Below are 18,462 nucleotides of genomic sequence, written 5' to 3'. Positions count from 1 at the left end.
GCTAGTAATGGGGACACTCAAGCAGGCTCGTTCCCGAGCCGTGGCTCTGCGTGTCCATTTACACACACAGCCACGACTTGGCACCGCCTCCTCTCGGTCCCTAATTGTCTCACAGGCTGTGATTGACCAATGAAGAGGGAGTCCCCGGAGAGCCAAGGCTCTCGTGCACATCACTGGCTTGAGATGGGGTTCAGATAAGTCTTATGGGGGGTTTGCATGAAGGTAAATACCTTGAGTCTTTAGAACCACTTTAAGCACCAGGTTTGGGATTTACTCTGCAAAACTTGAGTGGACTGGGTCTTTTTTTTATGCAATACTAAAGTGCATCACTGTGTGAAAATGTAAAAGTTTTTCCTGCAAACCCTTCATTGTTCTGATTTCCATGTGACTATTTTACAGATTTCACAGCAATTGCTTTGTCCACCAATTGATAAATCATTCACGACTCTTATTAAAGTGACCCTGTCTTTTTAAAAAAAAAAAATGACGTTGGCCAGCAGGCTTATTCTCTGTTTGCCAGTGGAGTTGATTGGCAGCAAGAGTTTTGTCTTTGAGCAAAGTATCAGCAAAACGGCCAACTAACAAAGTAAAAAATAGTTTTCTTTACAGGTCACTGCTGCTGCCATCTTAACAGGGTCACTTTAATGACCATTTAAAAAACCAATTGTTCTATGAATTCACTGAAACTAAAAATATTTCTAAGGGCAGCCTTACTCTGCTGTTTGTCCAGTAGTAGGTGTGTGTTTGTGTACATTTGGTTTGGGGCAAGGAGCTCATTGTCTCACTGGATGGGTTGTCTTTTTTTATCTTTTGTTTTGCCTCTGGAAGCAGCGGAGTGATTTGGATGGTGTCAGTACAGGACCTTCCATTCTCATTCGAAGCAGCAGTCAGGATTCTGAAATCAGCACAGTGGTAGGATCTGAGCATGCTTCCTTGTACAATGTCACTTAGATGGGGGTGGATGGGACAATTAACGATGGGCTGATTCTCAAAGGACAGACTGCTGGTTTTCTACATATGACAGCTCAGTCACGCTTTTATTATTGCAGGTCAGTAACAGCTCAGGGGAAACCCTAGGTGCCGACAGTGATCTGAGCAGCAATGCCGGAGACACATTGGGCGGTCCAGGCGGAGGTCACCTGTCAGGATCCAGAGGAGCTGTGTCCGACAGTGAGATCCAGATGAATTCTCTCACTGGAGCCATATTTGTAAGGACAATAACCTTTAATAATAAAGGGTGCAATATCCCACAGCAGCCAATCAGCAATCCTCGTTAATTTTTATTTTACTCTAAACTAATAAAAGGGTGATCTGGTTCTCTGTGCAATTGTCTCAATTACATCTCGGTGTTGTATTTCCTTAAAATGACTGCAGGAGACATCACTTCTTAATGCTAATCTGTTTTTGGGGTTTTTTACTAGGGGAAGCCTCAGGTCCTTCGTCCTGGAGAGAGAAATAGTGGTCTCAGCCCAGGACACCCACCACAAGATGTCAGCATGCGAATCTATCTATATGAGGGCCTTTTGGGTAAGGAACACGCTTCTTTTGATAGTGGTTGACACAATCCATAATTCCCTAATGCTATACACATGGCAGCTTTCAAGCAAATGTAATTTAATCTAATTGGAAAAGCAAGCAAACTGGTAATGGTAACTTACCACCTGCCGTTTCTGAATAAAAGCAACATTTACAAGCAAGTAGAACTAGCTAGAGCTCCTAAGTGACACTAAATTATATCCTTATTCTCCAAAAATAATCCATACACATCCACTACTTAATGGCCATGTAATCTGTTTTTCATGGAATCATTTATTACTGTGTTTTTCCACCTCCTTGTAAGGTCCTCAGTGTGCTCACAAACCTCTACTTTTCCCTCTTGCTTGCATTTGTTTGGAATGAGCTGTGCACATTAGTTGCTGTCATGTTTACTGCTCTATACACTACAAATCCAGTAGTTCCTAGTCCATCTCTAGAGGAAGCATGAAAAGGGTGGCTGTATTCATTCCTTCCTACACACAGTAGCACCACGGAGAATGAACATAGCCACCCTGTAACAGGAAGGTAGGATCACCGCTGCAGAAAAACATTAATGTGGGGAAGATGTAAATAGAAGGTACTTTTTTGAGTTAACGAACATACTTGCATATGATTTTCTTAATCAGAGTTTCGTGTCACTTTAACAACCTATTGCTCCCATAACGTCCCCTCTGCATGAACCAATGCTGCCAGTAGGCCTGAGAGGTTACACACTGATGTAATTTACTAGGTTACTTGTTCAGTCTACTGACCACACGGTCATCTTGTTCGTTTAACTGTGGCCTATTCTCCCTAATGGTGACTTTTAAAATTATTCTGTAGGTATTTGGTGGTTACAGTTTCAGTTAGTCTGGTAAGCTTGTGAGTATCTGCAAGATCCAACTTGGCTGATTTGATGTGGAGCACAAAGCTTGTGGATGCCTCCAATATGTAGGGCTAACCAGTGCATACCATTTAGGGCTAACCAGTATGTACCTTGCCTGAATTATTTTCTAAGTGTTTCACCATTTAATTCTTCTAAAACGGGGGTCTCCAAACTGCGGGCCGTGGGTGGGATGCAGCCCTTTGCTTGTTCTTTATCCGTTCTTTGGGGCAATATTCCTCCCACTGTTATGAGACATAATTTATCCCACTGGACACCAAGAGTGGGGCATAATGCATGCCATTGACACAAATGATGGTGCACTTTCTCTCTCATTGATATCAATGATGGGGTACTATTCCTCCAACTAATACCAGTGACTGGGCACTAATCCTCCCACTGATACCAATGATGGGGCACCATTCTTCTCACTGATACCAATGATGGGGCACCATTCTTCTCACTGATACCAATGATGGGGCACCATTCTTCTCACTGATACCAATGATGGGGCACCATTCTTCTCACTGATACCAATGATGGCGCACCATTCTCACTGATGCCAATGATGGCGCACCATTCTCACTGATGCCAATGATGGCGCACCATTCTTCTCACCGATGCCAATGATGGCGCACCATTCTTCTCACCGATGCCAATGATGGCGCACCATTCTTCTCACCGATGCCAATGATGGCGCACCATTCTTCTCACCGATGCCAATGATGGCGCACCATTCTTCTCACCGATGCCAATGATGGCGCACCATTCTTCTCACCGATGCCAATGATGGCGCACCATTCTTCTCACCGATGCCAATGATGGCGCACCATTCTTCTCACCGATGCCAATGATGGCGCACCATTCTTCTCACCGATGCCAATGATGGCGCACCATTCTTCTCACCGATGCCAATGATGGCGCACCATTCTTCTCACCGATGCCAATGATGGCGCACCATTCTTCTCACCGATGCCAATGATGGCGCACCATTCTTCTCACCGATGCCAATGATGGCGCACCATTCTTCTCACCGATGCCAATGATGGCGCACCATTCTTCTCACCGATGCCAATGATGGCGCACCATTCTTCTCACCGATGCCAATGATGGCGCACCATTCTTCTCACCGATGCCAATGATGGCGCACCATTCTTCTCCCACCGTTGCCAGTGATGGCGCACCATTCTTCTCCCACCGATGCCAGTGATGGCGCACCATTCTTCTCCCACCGATGCCAGTGATGGCGCACCATTCTTCTCCCACCGATGCCAGTGATGGCGCACCATTCTTCTCCCACCGATGCCAGTGATGGCGCACCATTCTTCTCCCACCGATGCCAGTGATGGCGCACCATTCTTCTCCCACCGATGCCAGTGATGGCGCACCATTCTTCTCCCACCGATGCCAGTGATGGCGCACCATTCTTCTCCCACCGATGCCAGTGATGGCGCACCATTCTTCTCCCACCGATGCCAGTGATGGCGCACCATTCTTCTCCCACCGATGCCAGTGATGGCGCACCATTCTTCTCCCACCGATGCCAGTGATGGCGCACCATTCTTCTCCCACCGATGCCAGTGATGGCGCACCATTCTTCTCCCACCGATGCCAGTGATGGCGCACCATTCTTCTCCCACCGATGCCAGTGATGGCGCACCATTCTTCTCCCACCGATGCCAGTGATGGCGCACCATTCTTCTCCCACCGATGCCAGTGATGGCGCACCATTCTTCTCCCACCGATGCCAGTGATGGCGCACCATTCTTCTCCCACCGATGCCAGTGATGGCGCACCATTCTTCTCCCACCGATGCCAGTGATGGCGCACCATTCTTCTCCCACCGATGCCAGTGATGGCGCACCATTCTTCTCCCACCGATGCCAGTGAAGGCGCACCATTCTTCTCCCACCGATGCCAGTGATGGCGCACCATTCTTCTCCCACTGATGGCAGTGATGGCGCACCATTCTTCTCCCACTGATGGCAGTGATGGCGCACCATTCTTCTCCCACTGATGGCAGTGATGGCGCACCATTCTTCTCCCACTGATGGCAGTGATGGCGCACCATTCTTCTCCCACTGATGGCAGTGATGGCGCACCATTCTTCTCCCACTGATGCCAGTGATGGCGCACCATTCTTCTCCCACTGATGCCAGTGATGGCGCACCATTCTTCTCCCACTGATGCCAGTGATGGCGCGATATTCCTTTCACTGATGACAATGATGAGGCACTATTCCTCCTATTGACCACAGTTGCTATATAATTGTTTTACTTGCACTGACACTAAGCTTGGGGCATTGCTGGGACGTTTTCTACTCCCCATGGCCACAATTCGCCCCTCTGTATTTTGAAGGACTGTCAATTGGCCCTAAAAGTTTGGATACCCCTGTGCTAAAAGAAAATGTAATTAACCACTTGTATGTTATTTCATAGCTAATATTTTTGTGTTCTATTCTAAAAACATATTTGTGACTGCTGCTTATTAATTGTGGTCATGAATGCTTTGATAATCTTTTAGGATGTGGAATGTGATGAACTTTGGGAGCCTCCTTCTCAGTTTTGTCATTATTCCCATTAATATAATATATAGACTGTGTTGCTTCAGCCTGTTAAGTGTATATATGTGAGAGGTGCTCTTTAACCTTGCCTTGCCCTTCTGTCTTTCCTATTTCTTTCTTCTTATGCTGCATTGTGCTGTGGCCTGGCTTTGCACAGGAAGAGATAAGTCCTCAGTCTGGGACCAGCTTGAAGACGCAGCGATGGAGACCTTCTCTCTGAGTAATATATTTCTGCTTCTGCTAATTGTGTTACCATGCATGCCTGCTGTGTGGTTGTGATACAAGTCTGCTACTATGTCATATGAGAGAACATAGACACAGTCTGGATATGCTTCTCTCTCTAACTCGCTGTAGAATGTGTGCATGGCAATGTTTTGGTTGAAATTTCTACCTGGAGTTTATTTGCAGCAAATTAGTCATTTTTGGAATAAAACAAAAAAATGCACAATGGTATTTACTCAGCAAATCACTCAGCCGACCATGGTCATTGCTGTACTAGTTCTGCCTGCTACAGTGATTTACAGGTCCACAGAGGCTGTTCTTGTTTCACATGTGGATGGGTATATATTGTGCCAAGCTGGCCCAATGGAAGTATATCAAATAATACCATAGCAAGTTCAGGTTTAAGAAAGCAACATAAGTGATGCTGGGCTTAAATAACCCTTTTCTTATCAGCAATGGGCTTTTAATGTGCGTGATAGTTGATCATAGTAAGTACCACCTGCAGTGTGGTATATTTCATCTCAACCCCTGAAATTGTCACTTATTGATGGGCAGCTTGACCTGACGTGTTTTTCTTGAACAGTCAGAGCCACCGGCTATAGCTGGCATCTGTGATCATTGTATACTGCCAGCAGAATATAGTAGCACAGCGGGAGTGATTCCCCCAGCCACCTTGAATGATGGGGGAAATCTGTTGCCGCTGGTTAAAAAGAATCCTGCATGGCCAGCCTTATACATTTTTATGGATCTTGTAAAATGCATTGTTAAAAAGTACCCCATTTGAAAATCTTAAACCGCAGTAATGGATGTGACCGTTTTCATGGTCTTGAAGCCCTGCCCTTCTCGCTAAATCCCAGCCCTTTAATGCTGTTCATATATCCACCACAAAGTTTCTCTAAGGAGGAATTTCCTTTTTTTTTTTTTTTTTTTTTTTTTTTCCCCACAGGTAGAATAATTATGGATTGTTTTTGGACTTGATTCGTAAAGCAATAATTGGCTACTAAGATCCAAACTAGCTAATCCTTTTTTTATTTATTTTTTTAATCCAAGCTGTTGAGAAGATCATTTAGCACCTTTTTAACGTTGAAGTCCTTGTTTAACATCATGAGCTTCCTGACCATGTGATCGCTATGATTGGCTGTCACTGATCACATGATCGGGAGCCCTTCCTGCTGGCTTAACTTCATGATGGGGAACTATACGACCTCACCGTCAAAGTTCGGGGGGGGGGGGGCGGGGTCGATCACGATTTAGCACGCTCCCGCACATTTGTGGCAGCATGGAATAAGGCCCACCTTCATACTGCCACATATGTGTATGCACAGCAGGAAGGGGCTAAAGTGTGTGTGAATGCTTGCAGCAGGAAGGGCCTAAAGTGTGTGTGTGTGTGTGTGTGTGTGTGTGTGTGCTTGCAGCAGGAAGGGGCTGAAGTGTATATGAGCGCTTGCAGCAGGACGGGGCTAAAGTGTATATGAGCGCTTGCAGCAGGACGGGGCTAAAGTGTGTGAATGCTTGCAGCAGGAAGGGGCTGAAGTGTATGTGAATGCTTGCAGCAACAAAAATCGAATTCCACGTTACTGTGCAATGGTGTTGTGCTACATCCTAGATCGACAAAAAAGAGGGAGAAAACCCCCTATTGTTTGGACTTTAAAGGCATGTACAATAGTCAAATAGGATAAAAGATTTTTTTTATTATAATAAGGTATAAGGATATGACAACCAAAAAAGGGGGTAGGTATCACAAAGCAATTAAAATACATGCAGCAATATCCATAATGTGATATAGATAATAGATGGACAGATGACTCGTATAAAGTAAGGTGAGCCGAGGTACTCAAAACCCTACACGTTTCGGAGATATTCTGGTCTCCTTCATCAGGGGTAAATCTAGAGCAAGAGACGCATTTCTAATAGAAAGCACAAATAACAAAACGTTAACAGGTAAAGACGGCCAATAGGAAATGAGGGTACATACAAACATTTTCGTACTTGCATTTCAGGTTGCAGAAGTAAATGCATGTACCGTATTTTTCGGACTATAAGGCGCACGTAAAAGCCTAAATTTTCTCATAAAATCGACCGTGCGCCTTATAATCCGGTGCGCCTTATATATGACCTTCGTGGAAAAAGCCACCCGGTCTCTTACCGTAAACTGACGTACCGTAAACCTCTCTTAGGTTGTTCTACTGCGTGACTGATAGCGATGAGTTTGAAATCCGCTTCGTAAGCATGTCTCTTAACAGGAGCCATTTTTGGGGCAGCAGGTATACCGTAGAAAATGAACGAATGAATGCGCACACCTCCTGACTAAGATGGCCGTAATGCCCAATCCAAGCAGTGCAGCTTCGTGAGCATTACGGCCATCTTAGTCAGGAGGTGTGCGCATTCATTCGTTCATTTTCTACGGTATACCCGCTGCCCCAAAAATGGCTCCTGTTAAGAGACATGCTTACGAAGCGGATTTCAAACTGAAGGCTATCAGTCATGCAGTAGAGCATGGAAATAGAGTAGCTGCGAGAGAATTCAACATTAATGAATCAATGGTACGAAAGTGGAGGAAGCAAGAAGATGCCCTGCGCCAGGTAAAGAAGACCAAACTGAGTTTCCGAGGAAACAAAGCAAGATGGCCACGGTTGGAGGACAAAATTGAACAGTGGGTTATTGAACAGAGAACCGCAGGTAGAAGCGTCTCTACTGTCTCTATTCGACTCAAAGCAACAGCGATCGCACGCGACATGGAGATCAACGACTTTCGAGGAGGTCCCTCTTGGTGCTTCCGTTTCATGAAAAGGCGGAATCTCTCTATCCGCACAAGAACCACTATGTCACAGCAACTGCCAAAGGATTACGAAGAAAAGATGGCCATTTTCCATACCTACTGCAAGAACAAGATCAATGAACAGAAAATCCGACCAGAGCACATCACCAACATGGACGAGGTCCCCCTTACCTTTGATATCCCTGTAAACCGTACTGTCGAGAGAACAGGGACCAGTACGGTATCTATACGCACTACAGGAAACGAAAAGTCATCCTTCACTGTAGTTCTTGGTTGCCAGGCTAATGGCCAGAAACTACCACCCATGGTAATTTTCAAGAGGAAGACTCTGCCAAAAGAAAAGTTTCCGGTTGGCATCATCATCAAGGCTAACCCGAAGGGCTGGATGGACGAGGAGAAGATGAGTGAGTGGCTGAGAGAGGTTTACGTCAAGAGACCGGGCGGCTTTTTCCACGAATCTCCATCCCTATTGGTCTGTGACTCCATGCGCGCCCATCTGACAGATACTGTCAAAGCCCAAGTGAAGAAAACTAATTCGGTGCTTGCCATCATTCCAGGTGGATTAACCAAAGAACTGCAGCCACTAGATATAGGTGTCAACAGGTCGTTTAAAGTTAAACTGCGAGCTGCGTGGGAGCATTGGATGACAGAAGGCGAACACACATTCACCAACACAGGGAGGCAACGCCGGGCGAGTTACGCCACTATCTGCCAGTGGATCGTGGATGCCTGGGCGAAGGTATCAGTCACCAGTGTAATCCGAGCTTTCAAGAAGTCCGGAATTATCACTGAACAGCTAAGTACCGGTACCGATGACAGCAACGAGCCTGACTCGGATACTGATGAGAATGATGAGAGGGATACGGGCGTGCTTGATGCCGAAATCGCCCAATTGTTAAACTCAGACACTGAAGATGAAGAATTTGATGGATTTGCGGGAGAAGAATAAAGTGAAAAAGTGAGTGTCTGGTTTTGTACGGTATTCACCGGTAACTGAACAGTGTTAATAGTTATTGAAGAATAAAGTGAAAAAATAATTGTCTGGTTTTGTATTTAATTGAACAGTGTTAAGAGTTATTGTTATAGACCATTTTATGGTTATTGCTAAAGAGTTGAATAAAATTTGACTTACAGTACCGCATCCGAGTTGTGTTTCATTAAATGCGCCTTATAATCCAGTGCGCCTTATAGTCCAATGCGCCTTATATATGGAAATATCCATTATATTAGCCGGTCGTTGCTAGTGCGCCTTATAATCCGGTGCGCCTTATCGTCCGAAAAATACGGTAGTATGTTGGTAATTAAAAACAACACAGGTCAAGCGAGTATCATATGTGGTATTCCAGTGTCCAGGGCCCGCCCATCCAGATAAGTAAGCCGTGGTGTAAAGAAGCTCCAGAATAATGAATAAGGGGGACCAAAAGATCCCCAATACCCTATCTGATGGAATGGGACTAGCGTCAGGGTGTATACCGATGGGGCCACTGAGGCGTAAGTGGCAGGAAACCCTGGGGGAAAAGAAAAACAGAAAAAAGGTAATAGCAAGAAAAGAACAAAAAATGGGGGGGGGGGAGAGAAGGAATAGGGCCCTTGTGACCAAAAAATGGCTTACAAAGCTCCCCGTCAATAAGTATAGACAGCCGATGAGTAGTCGCAGGTGTGTAGACGACAGTTACCTGGAAAAATGGAGAGTGAGAGACATCAGGACCGTTCGCTCTGCATCCCACAGCAGTCAGCTGTGAAGTGCAGACGAACACGCGGCCGAGGTTTAAGAGAGCACATCTCTCCAATCAGATGGAGCAAAGCTAATTACAGCAGCTGATGGAAGGGGAGGAAACACGGGGTCAGCTGCCGGATCGCCCCCGAGCGGTGAGAGCAGAGTCCCATCCCAGCGCGCATGCCCAAGTCACCAGTGCCGGAGCGGGGCCCTGCCCCCTCCACCTACCGACACATCAAGCTTACCGAGCGGACAGCGCATGTCCGCTGGGGTTACAAGCTGGAGGGTGGCCAGAATTTGCCGGTCGCATCTCCACCTAAGCCGCCATAGGAAAACATTGGAAGTCCTTAGTGTCCTTAGTGAAGGGCTTAGTGTGCCGGGTGGTCTCACATCGGAACCCTGGGCTGGGGGGACAAATCTGAAAAATAGGAGCTACAAAGTAATAAAGGATGGAAATAAAAATAAAATTAGAAAACGGGGAATGTATTCTGATGCAAAAAAATGAAGTGAATGCTTGCAGCAGGAAGGGACTAAAGTGTATGTGAACGCTTGTAGATGAACTTAACGCACGAAAAAACAATATTTCAACAAAGCACATTATCAAATTTCCCAAATACATTTTTTTTATCTTTTAAAAGCTCTCTGTTTAGAATTGTGTCCCTCAACTACAACAGGCGGGGGGCAGAGACTGCTAGTAAGAATCGGCATCATCAGCTTGTCCCTATCCCTGACAGGAGATGCTGTCATTCAGGCCAGGGAGGGCTGGATTATGAGTATATCAGCCTGTGATCAAACGCTCTGGGACTGCAGGTTCTCCGCGCTTTTGTACGCCATCCGGTTTGTCCCTCGGAAAGTAACCTCTGCATGCCTGTCAATGCCTCCAAAGGTCTGAACCTGCTTTTAGCATTATTCATTTGACAGCACATCCTAGACTGGCAGGATCACCAGGTATTTGGAGTTGTTTGCCAGCCACATTCTATAGGGGCTTGTTAACACCAGCCCCACTGGGCAGCGTTCCTCATTGCAGTCCCAACACATAGACAAGCCAATTTGCCTTATATCCAGTTACTTCCATTCACACAGAGTGCTGAGTTGGTGTGTGCTAGAAAGACATCGGACTTCTTTAATTTTTGCACCATACAGCACATTCGGATGAGTGATGCCGCGTACACGACCGGACTTTTTCGACAGACTAGGTCCGACACTCTTCCCGACGAACTTTCGGCGGAGGTCCGACGGACTTTCTGAACGAGCGACACACGACCAGACCAAGTCCATTTGAAAGTCCGTTCATTTTGAATTTGATGACGTAAACGGGACTAAACAAGGAAGTTCAGTAGCCAATAGCTGCCCTTGTGTCGTATTTGGTCCGTCGGACTAGGACACAGACGAGCGGTTTGCACGCTAGAAGCCCGAGTCCGTCAGACAGATTTGAAACATGTTGTTTTATTTTTAGGTCCGTTGGACTTTTGGGGGGAAAAAAAAAGTCCGCTGGAGCCCACACACGATCGATTTTTCTGACAGATTCCGGCCCGCCGGACCAATTCTGCCAGAAAGTCCAATCGTGTGTACGCAGCATAAGGCTTTTTGTACACATAGCCTACTTTGACTGGCAGCCACGGGAAAATGCTGCAAAATCGCACTGAAATTTTAGCGCCATTTGCAGCCAGTGGTCAAAACTTTCCTATCCTGAACGCGATTCTTCTGGGTTCAGGAGAGGGAGGTTGTACCTCCCCTAACCACAGCAGCTCCTGAATGACCCTAAAAGCCTTTGTGTACGTGGACACACAGGCTTTTATAAAGTTTAGGAGCTGCAGTGTACATGAAGCCTTATATTAACATCACAATGCGCTTTTGCACATAGTTAAAATAGCGTATAAAGTTTAAGTGAAAAGGGAAAAAAACATGCACTGCAATGTGTGTTAACAAAGCATCACACCACACGTTCGCCTTTAACACCTGTCCGCTGGTGGAAGTAAGCCCTGAAAAGTAGCAATATTAAAGTCCTCACATGGAGTTTACAATTGAATAAAGTCGTTTAAATTATTTAGGGTTTCCAAGATTATAACTTCGGTATCTTTTGCTGCTGGCACCACATACATTAAAAAATAGAAAGCATAACGTGTTAACAGTTCATTTTTACGGTGCTTTGCAACATTTATCATTGGCCTTTAAGAGCACCACAGAACTTTAAAAGACAGAATATTTGAGTTATGTTCGTCTTTTTGCCATCATGCTCAATTGAGTTTGATTGCCTTGAAAACTTCAGTTCAGCTAGCAGAAGCAGTCGGCTAGAAAATGTCTCTGTGAATAATTTGAATACCTCCACAGCCTGACATTTGGAGAGCCCTGGAGGAAGTGTCGCTTCAGAAATACATTCAGACTGCACAGTATAATGTGCGCTGCAAGAGTACATCAGAAGGAATTTAGAGAGAGATTACAGTAAGCGGTGTTACTCAGAGCAATCCAATTCTCTTATCTACACAGAAAATTAATAGTGAAATAAACTTTTTGCTGGCTGTTTCCTGTCCTTCACTAGTTTTGTAAATGAACTGGTGAGGAAAGTAAGGCGATCTGTTTACATTAACTGTTTTAATCCATTAAAAATTAGGGCCCATTCACACCAGCATGGTTGCGTTCTGCTTCCTTCTTCTGATCTGCATACAGCACACCCTCTAATGTGTGTTTTGTAGATGTAGTGTGATTTATTTATTTTGTTTTTTTTACAAGGCATTGCAGTGTTTATCCCTTTTTATTAAAATATCACAAAATGGCACTTCATTCAACATGCTGCACAACAGCACATGTGCGTTGATATGTTTTTGTGTACCGGGCTGTAAAAATGCAGACATGCTGCATTTTTACCTAACATACAAATACAAGTATGTATAGTGTGAACAGAACACCTTGAGAACAATTTGTTTTCCATGTGTCCCTGTGTTGAGCTTGCATTGCACAACACGCCTGCTATGAATGAGCCCTAAAGTGATTTGTAGAATTATTTTTTTTTTTTTATGACAAACATGTTATACTTGCCTCCTTTGTGCAGTGGTTTTGCATAGGGCAGCCTGGATCCTTCTCTTCTTGGGTCCCTCTTTGGCTCTCCTGCCCCTCCCTCCTGTCGAGTGCTCCCACAGCAAGCAGCTTGCTATGGGGTACCCAAGCAGAGTCACAGCTCCATGTGTCAATTCAGTCACAGAGCTGCAATTCAGCCCTGCCCCCCTCACTCCTGTTTGGCATACTGACTTTGACAGCTGTCGGAGCCAATGGCGCCACTGATGTGTCTCAGCCAATCACTAGGGAGAGCCCTGGGCGGCAAAGGGACACTTGGACATCGCTGGACAGAAATGGGGCTCAGGTAAGTATTAGGGGGCTGCTACACAGAATATTTTTTTTATCTTAATGCATAGAACCCAAGAGGATTAAAAAAAAAAAAAAAACACCTGCTTTTACAACTCCTTTAAGCCTGATACTCACTATGTGTTTTTTTTTCTGTTCAACTCAAAAAAAACTGTCCGCTCCAGTCAGAGCCACTGTACCAACAATTTGAGGTTGGTACAGAGATCTCCTCCGCTGAGCTGTTGTGTTCTTACAGGGAACAGCCCCCCGCCAGAGCACTCCGGTCAGCACTCTCAGCCATTGGCTAAAATTGCTAATCAGGAGCTGGACGGCTGCTGGTTTTCCAGAATGCTCGTCCAAAAGAAGCCAGCCAAACGGCCAAATTCTGTCGGATGAGCTGACATGCGTATGGGCCGAATGTCGGCTGTTTTTTTCTTGAACTCACCAATGTCGCCCTTGATGTTCGGCCCGTGTGTACGGGGCTTTATAGTAATGCATGTGAACTGCTTTTGGTTTTTACAGTTTTTTGGTTGGTCATCAAATTTAAAGGATGAAAGTGTAATGTTAACATTATGTGGACAAACAGACTAAGGATTGCCTGCATAATGCTTGCTGTCAAAAAGGGGATGGGGGGTTGGAAGGGCTGGTACATCTGAAACATACTACACTCTGGAAATGGGTGTAACATGTTACAAAAGGTGGACTGCCCGCACAAACCCCTCAGCCCTCCTGGGTTTTAAGGGTAATGTTTAGAGGAAACCCTTTTTAAAATTGGAAGAAATCGTGCATTAGAAATAAAAATGACGGTTTAATTAGCAGGATCAGTTGTATTCATCACCAGCTTTTTATTTTTTTTGTATAGCTTTAATGGAATATTGACGCTATTATCCTTGTGAACATTTTTATTTTGATAATGGTAAGGTTCAGTCTAAGGTGAAGTTATTGGGCATATACGTTTTTAGGACTAGGTTATCTATAGTATTAGGCTCAGGTTTAGGTTGGATCTAAGGCTTTAATTTTGGGATGGGTTCTGGTTAGGGTAAGGTTAAGATGGGGTTAAGCTTCAGATAAAGGTTGGGTATAAAGTGATACTAGAAGTCTTCTTTTTTTAATACAAACATGTTATACTTACCTGCTCTGTGTAGAGGTTTTGCACAGCCCGCCCCCGATCCTCCTCTTCTCGGGTATCTCGCCGGCACTCCTGGCCCCTCCCTCCTGCCGAGTGCCCCCACAATAAGCAGCTTGCTATGGGGTCACCCGAGCCACCCTCTGTCCATTCAGACATAAAGCTGTAGCTCAGCCACACCCCCTCTCTCCTCATTGGCTCACTGTCTTTGACAGCAGTGGGATCTGATGATCCTGTGACGTGGGGCTGCTGCACACAGTTTTTGCTAGGGGAGTGTTTTTTTTTATTTATTTTTTTAAAGTGAGTTCTCAGTAAAATGAAGCATGGAGACGTGTGGATGGGTGAGTTTGCTTAAACAAACATTAAACAAGAATTAAGCAGTCTTTTTCAGTTTGTTTTGCTCAGATACTGTTGCTCAGTTCCGCTTTAATGGCCTAGCTTCAGTTAAGCTGAGTTGGAGCAGAACCAGTGCCATTTAGGTTTATGACTGTTGTGGTCCTATGTTATAGCAGTTATTTAGCCTTATGTAATTATGTGTCTCCTTATTTAGCTTTTTTTTATTTTGAATCCGATGCATCAGCTTAAGATTCAGAGGTCAGAGGTTTCCAGGAGTTGCCCATTTCCAACTTGACATCACCCTAGCTCCTAAAGTTGCATAGCAATGTCCAATAACCGAGCCCCATAGTTGAAAGTAATGTAAGAGGATTCTAGGGCTATACTGTGCACCCTAAGAAGCTGGACATTGTGTAAAGTCAGGTAGAAAGCAGGGCAGGAACTTTAAGACTCTTAATCCTCCAACTCTCGAGCAAAGCCAGACTCGGTCATAGTAAGTAAAGCTAGTTAGAAGGGAAATGTAAATCTTTCATAAGTAAGTCTACTCAGTTAAAGTAATTAAATGTGCAGTATCTAGCCACTTCAGGGTTTACCCCCTTAATGACCAGGCCAGTTTTTGCGATACAGCACTGATGCCCCCTGCTGTCCAGAACCCCTACAGGAGGACTGGTTGTCCCCTCCTCTTCTGTCCAATCAGCGTGCGATCAGGTCTATGGTGGCGCGCAACCCCTCCCCCCGGGAGGCTAGAGCATCTAAATGACATACAGAGGTACATTATTTTGCGCAATAGAGCTAACCTGCTTCAGTAAATGTACGTTACATGGTCGGCAAGTGGTTAGAGTCTGTTACAAGTCAAATCTTGACAGAATCATTTTATCCTAGTTACTTTGGCATTCATTTTTTCATGTGATACTTTTTTGGCCTTAATAGAATGGCACTGAAACTACCAAACTCAGAGCAAGTGAAGAAGCGGCTATATTAATCTGGGGGAAAAAAAAATTACCAGCTAAGGCTTGACCTATTTTGCAGGTAAAGAGCGCTCCACCCTCTGGGACCAGATGCAGTTTTGGGAGGATGCTTTCCTGGACGCTGTGATGCTGGAAAGAGAGGGAATGGGGATGGATCAGGGACCCCAAGAGATGATAGACAGGTGAGTCTAGGATCCCTTTCATTGGCTACAGCAATAGGTCAGGATGCTTGCTGTTTTGTTTTCCAGCTGACCGCTTTATGTGTTTAGGTATAATTCTTTGGGAGACCATGACAGAAAACGTCTTGAGGATGACGAAGATCGACTTTTGTCTACACTCTTACACAACATGGTGTCCTATATGGTGATGATAAAGGTAAATTGGATGCATTGTTTTATTATATACTGCTGCTTGCATTGAGTGTAATTGAAAGTGTGTGCAGTTTGATAGCAGAACAATGAACTTCAGTATTGTTTGGTCAATGAGGCAAAGTGTTTTTTCCTTTTGAACAGTTTTATGTTGCAAGTGAAAGTTTGCTCCTTTGCTTATGTCTACAAGGATTACAAATCAGTACCAAAATGGAGCATTCAGAGTGTGCATTGGGTATCTTCTAAAAGAGAAGTATGGGTTTGTTGTTTTTTTTTTTTTTTTTTGCTAATTATACTTACCTCAGTGGATGCTGCATCATACTGATGCTTCAGCTGTCCCCCGGCGTCTGCATTGAGAACAGAGCCACCAAACACCGCCGATGGCTTGATTCTCGCTCCTCCCCGAGTAGAGCGATGGTTTGCTTCTCCATGCTTATTGGAGCAATGAGCTGTGGAAAGGCGGGGAGAGGCCATCTCAGCGGCTCGCTAAGACTGCCATCAATCAAGGCAGCTGGCGGATCCAGACTTGGGAAGTCGGGATGACGTGCTGCCTAGACTGATGGCAGTGACGTCAGCGGAGAGGGTGGACTTCAGACTGCTCTCCGCTCAAAACGGGTCACAGGAGTGCAAAACAAATTGGAGAAGCCCAACTTAAAAAGCTCAGGCTGGAATCCTCCTTTAATGAAGCATTAATATCGCAAAACATAATCTGAATGGAAACTGCAGCATTGGCCCTCATTGATGCTTTAACCTCCCTCCTCGTTATAAGCCCTCCCCCCCCCCCCCCCCCCCCGAATCAAAATTCAGTTTTTTTTTATGCCTACTATTTTGATTTCCAGCTCCTGCTGGGCCAAACCTAACTATCATGTTTGAAACAAAAGGTGAGCTCAGATTGGGGTACATCTTTTGGTACCAGTTCCACACCCTAGATCGGCAGTACCCCTATTTCACTAAAGTTCAACACACACATTGCAACCTAACTATACTATTTTCTTTAGCTTTACCAACAACTATGTAGTACACAGGCTTGCTGGATTGGATACAGATTTATTGGGATATGAAGCTAGGCTCCTATAGTGAGTGCTGCAGTGGGTCTTTACATGCTCCACATAATGGTGACTTTTTCTTTATAAATGAAGGCACAATGTGTTGTAAAACCTGCAGCCTAACCAAGAAAAGGTCTCGGTATTTCCTCTCCATTATAAATGGGTCCATTAGGATTTCCCTTTTAGAGAAGTTGTATGGAATTTTGTACTATTGGTCTTTTAATGCTGACTTATTTACATAAAATGTTTATTTATTTACATATATATTGCTAAGAAAATTGCTGCATTTACTATTTCTAGGCAATGAAGAACCAGAGTTATAAAAAATTGTGTCATGCTGAATTTTAACCTTTTACTAAATGATAACCTCACTCTTTTTGTTAAGGTAAACAAGACAGATCTTCGGAGGAAGGTTCGACGTCTGATGGGGAAGTGTCACATAGGTTTAGCACACAGTCAACAGATTAATGAGCTGCTTGACCAAGTGACAGATCTGGTAAGACTGGCGAGTGAAAATGTCAGGTTTATATTATAGTGGGCTAAAGAAGTACTACAAGTCTGGGCCTCAGTGAACTTTATTTTAAGTTGTCTTCATGAGCCTTTTTTATTCTTTTATTTGTTAAAGATGTTGATTGGTTATTTTTACCAAATACACTTTTTCCTCAAATATAGAGGTTCACACCCTCACTATTTGGCCTGTTTACTGTTTATCGCCAAAAATGAAAGTAAAAGAAAATCACAAATTTTGGGTTAACATCAAAACACAGATAGAGGGGAAATCTTCCAATGGAGACACTAGTTCTGGTGACACCTCAGGAATCCTTCACTTTGGAGGAATTTCCTCCATATTCCTGTTTTGGGTATGAGATAGGATATGAAGGGATGAAAGAAGTGGGGGAGAAATTTTGGGACATGAGGGAAGGTTCATGCCCCCATCCCTATATTGTATGCAAAGAGGGGGAAGGTTTGGAATTTAAATGAGGCGTGCGTGGTGGAACCAGACAAATTCACGTAGGTATAAACATCTATATGTTAGTAAACCAATGATTGGCATGACATAAAACAGTATAACATGCCATATAAGCATAGGAGGTATCGATATACATAGTAAACAAATATATTATAGCATGGCACAAGCATAATCATCCCCCATGTGCTGGGTAAACCATATCAAAAAATGGGATCTAGGAGAGGGTAAAACCATTTAAAATTCTCGATGTATATTGGATGCATCAGAATGGGCTTGATGCGTTTCATGGACTTCTATCCACTCAGGCGCAAAATGCATCAATGTTCTGTAAAGGGATATAGATATATAATCTGGTGTAAATGCCCATAAGGGGAGATGGGAGTAAATTGTAGATGTCTGGCCATGCCGAAAGATTCTTGCGTATAAACCGATAATAGGACTGTGCGATACCATATGGCAGGGGTTGGCCAAATGAGCCTGGTCCCGGAGCTGAGAAGGGGGCCCAACCCTCTATTACCCTATGCAAAATGAGGGAGAAAAAAAGCGTTGCCTTTTAGTTACTTAAAACCGCTGCAGTAAAAAAAAAAATATATATAAATATACACACATCGCATACTAGCATATTATGAAATG

At 44.4% G+C, this 18,462-nt stretch overlaps 1 protein-coding gene across 38 annotated transcripts in view; it reads left to right on the top strand.

Moving 5' to 3' along the window:
• Positions 1–18,462, top strand: part of MADD (MAP kinase activating death domain) — a 170,675-nt gene that overhangs the window by 127,665 nt on the left and 24,548 nt on the right. For 9 of the 38 annotated variants that reach the window (XM_077461011.1, XM_077460991.1, XM_077461005.1 and 6 more), the window contains 7 exons: positions 829–912; positions 1,050–1,208; positions 1,422–1,527; positions 5,119–5,181; positions 15,507–15,627; positions 15,715–15,820; positions 17,245–17,355. In XM_077461011.1, coding sequence (XP_077317137.1) covers positions 829–912; positions 1,050–1,208; positions 1,422–1,527; positions 5,119–5,181; positions 15,507–15,627; positions 15,715–15,820; positions 17,245–17,355 — 750 coding nt within the window. Of the gene's footprint in view, positions 1–828; positions 913–1,049; positions 1,209–1,421; positions 1,528–2,358; positions 2,398–5,118; positions 5,182–15,506; positions 15,628–15,714; positions 15,821–17,244; positions 17,356–18,462 lie in introns of those variants that run through there. The other 29 variants (XM_077461075.1, XM_077461006.1, XM_077461072.1 and 26 more) reach the window with 10 other exon arrangements.

Source organism: Lithobates pipiens, unplaced genomic scaffold, assembly GCF_037356315.1.
Source record: "Lithobates pipiens isolate NorthernLeopardFrog02 unplaced genomic scaffold, aLitPip1_a1.2 Scaffold_10, whole genome shotgun sequence".
Taxonomy (NCBI): domain Eukaryota; kingdom Metazoa; phylum Chordata; class Amphibia; order Anura; family Ranidae; genus Lithobates; species Lithobates pipiens.
The sequence above is the reverse complement of the archived record's forward strand: the minus strand, read 5'-3'. Positions and strand labels throughout refer to the sequence as shown.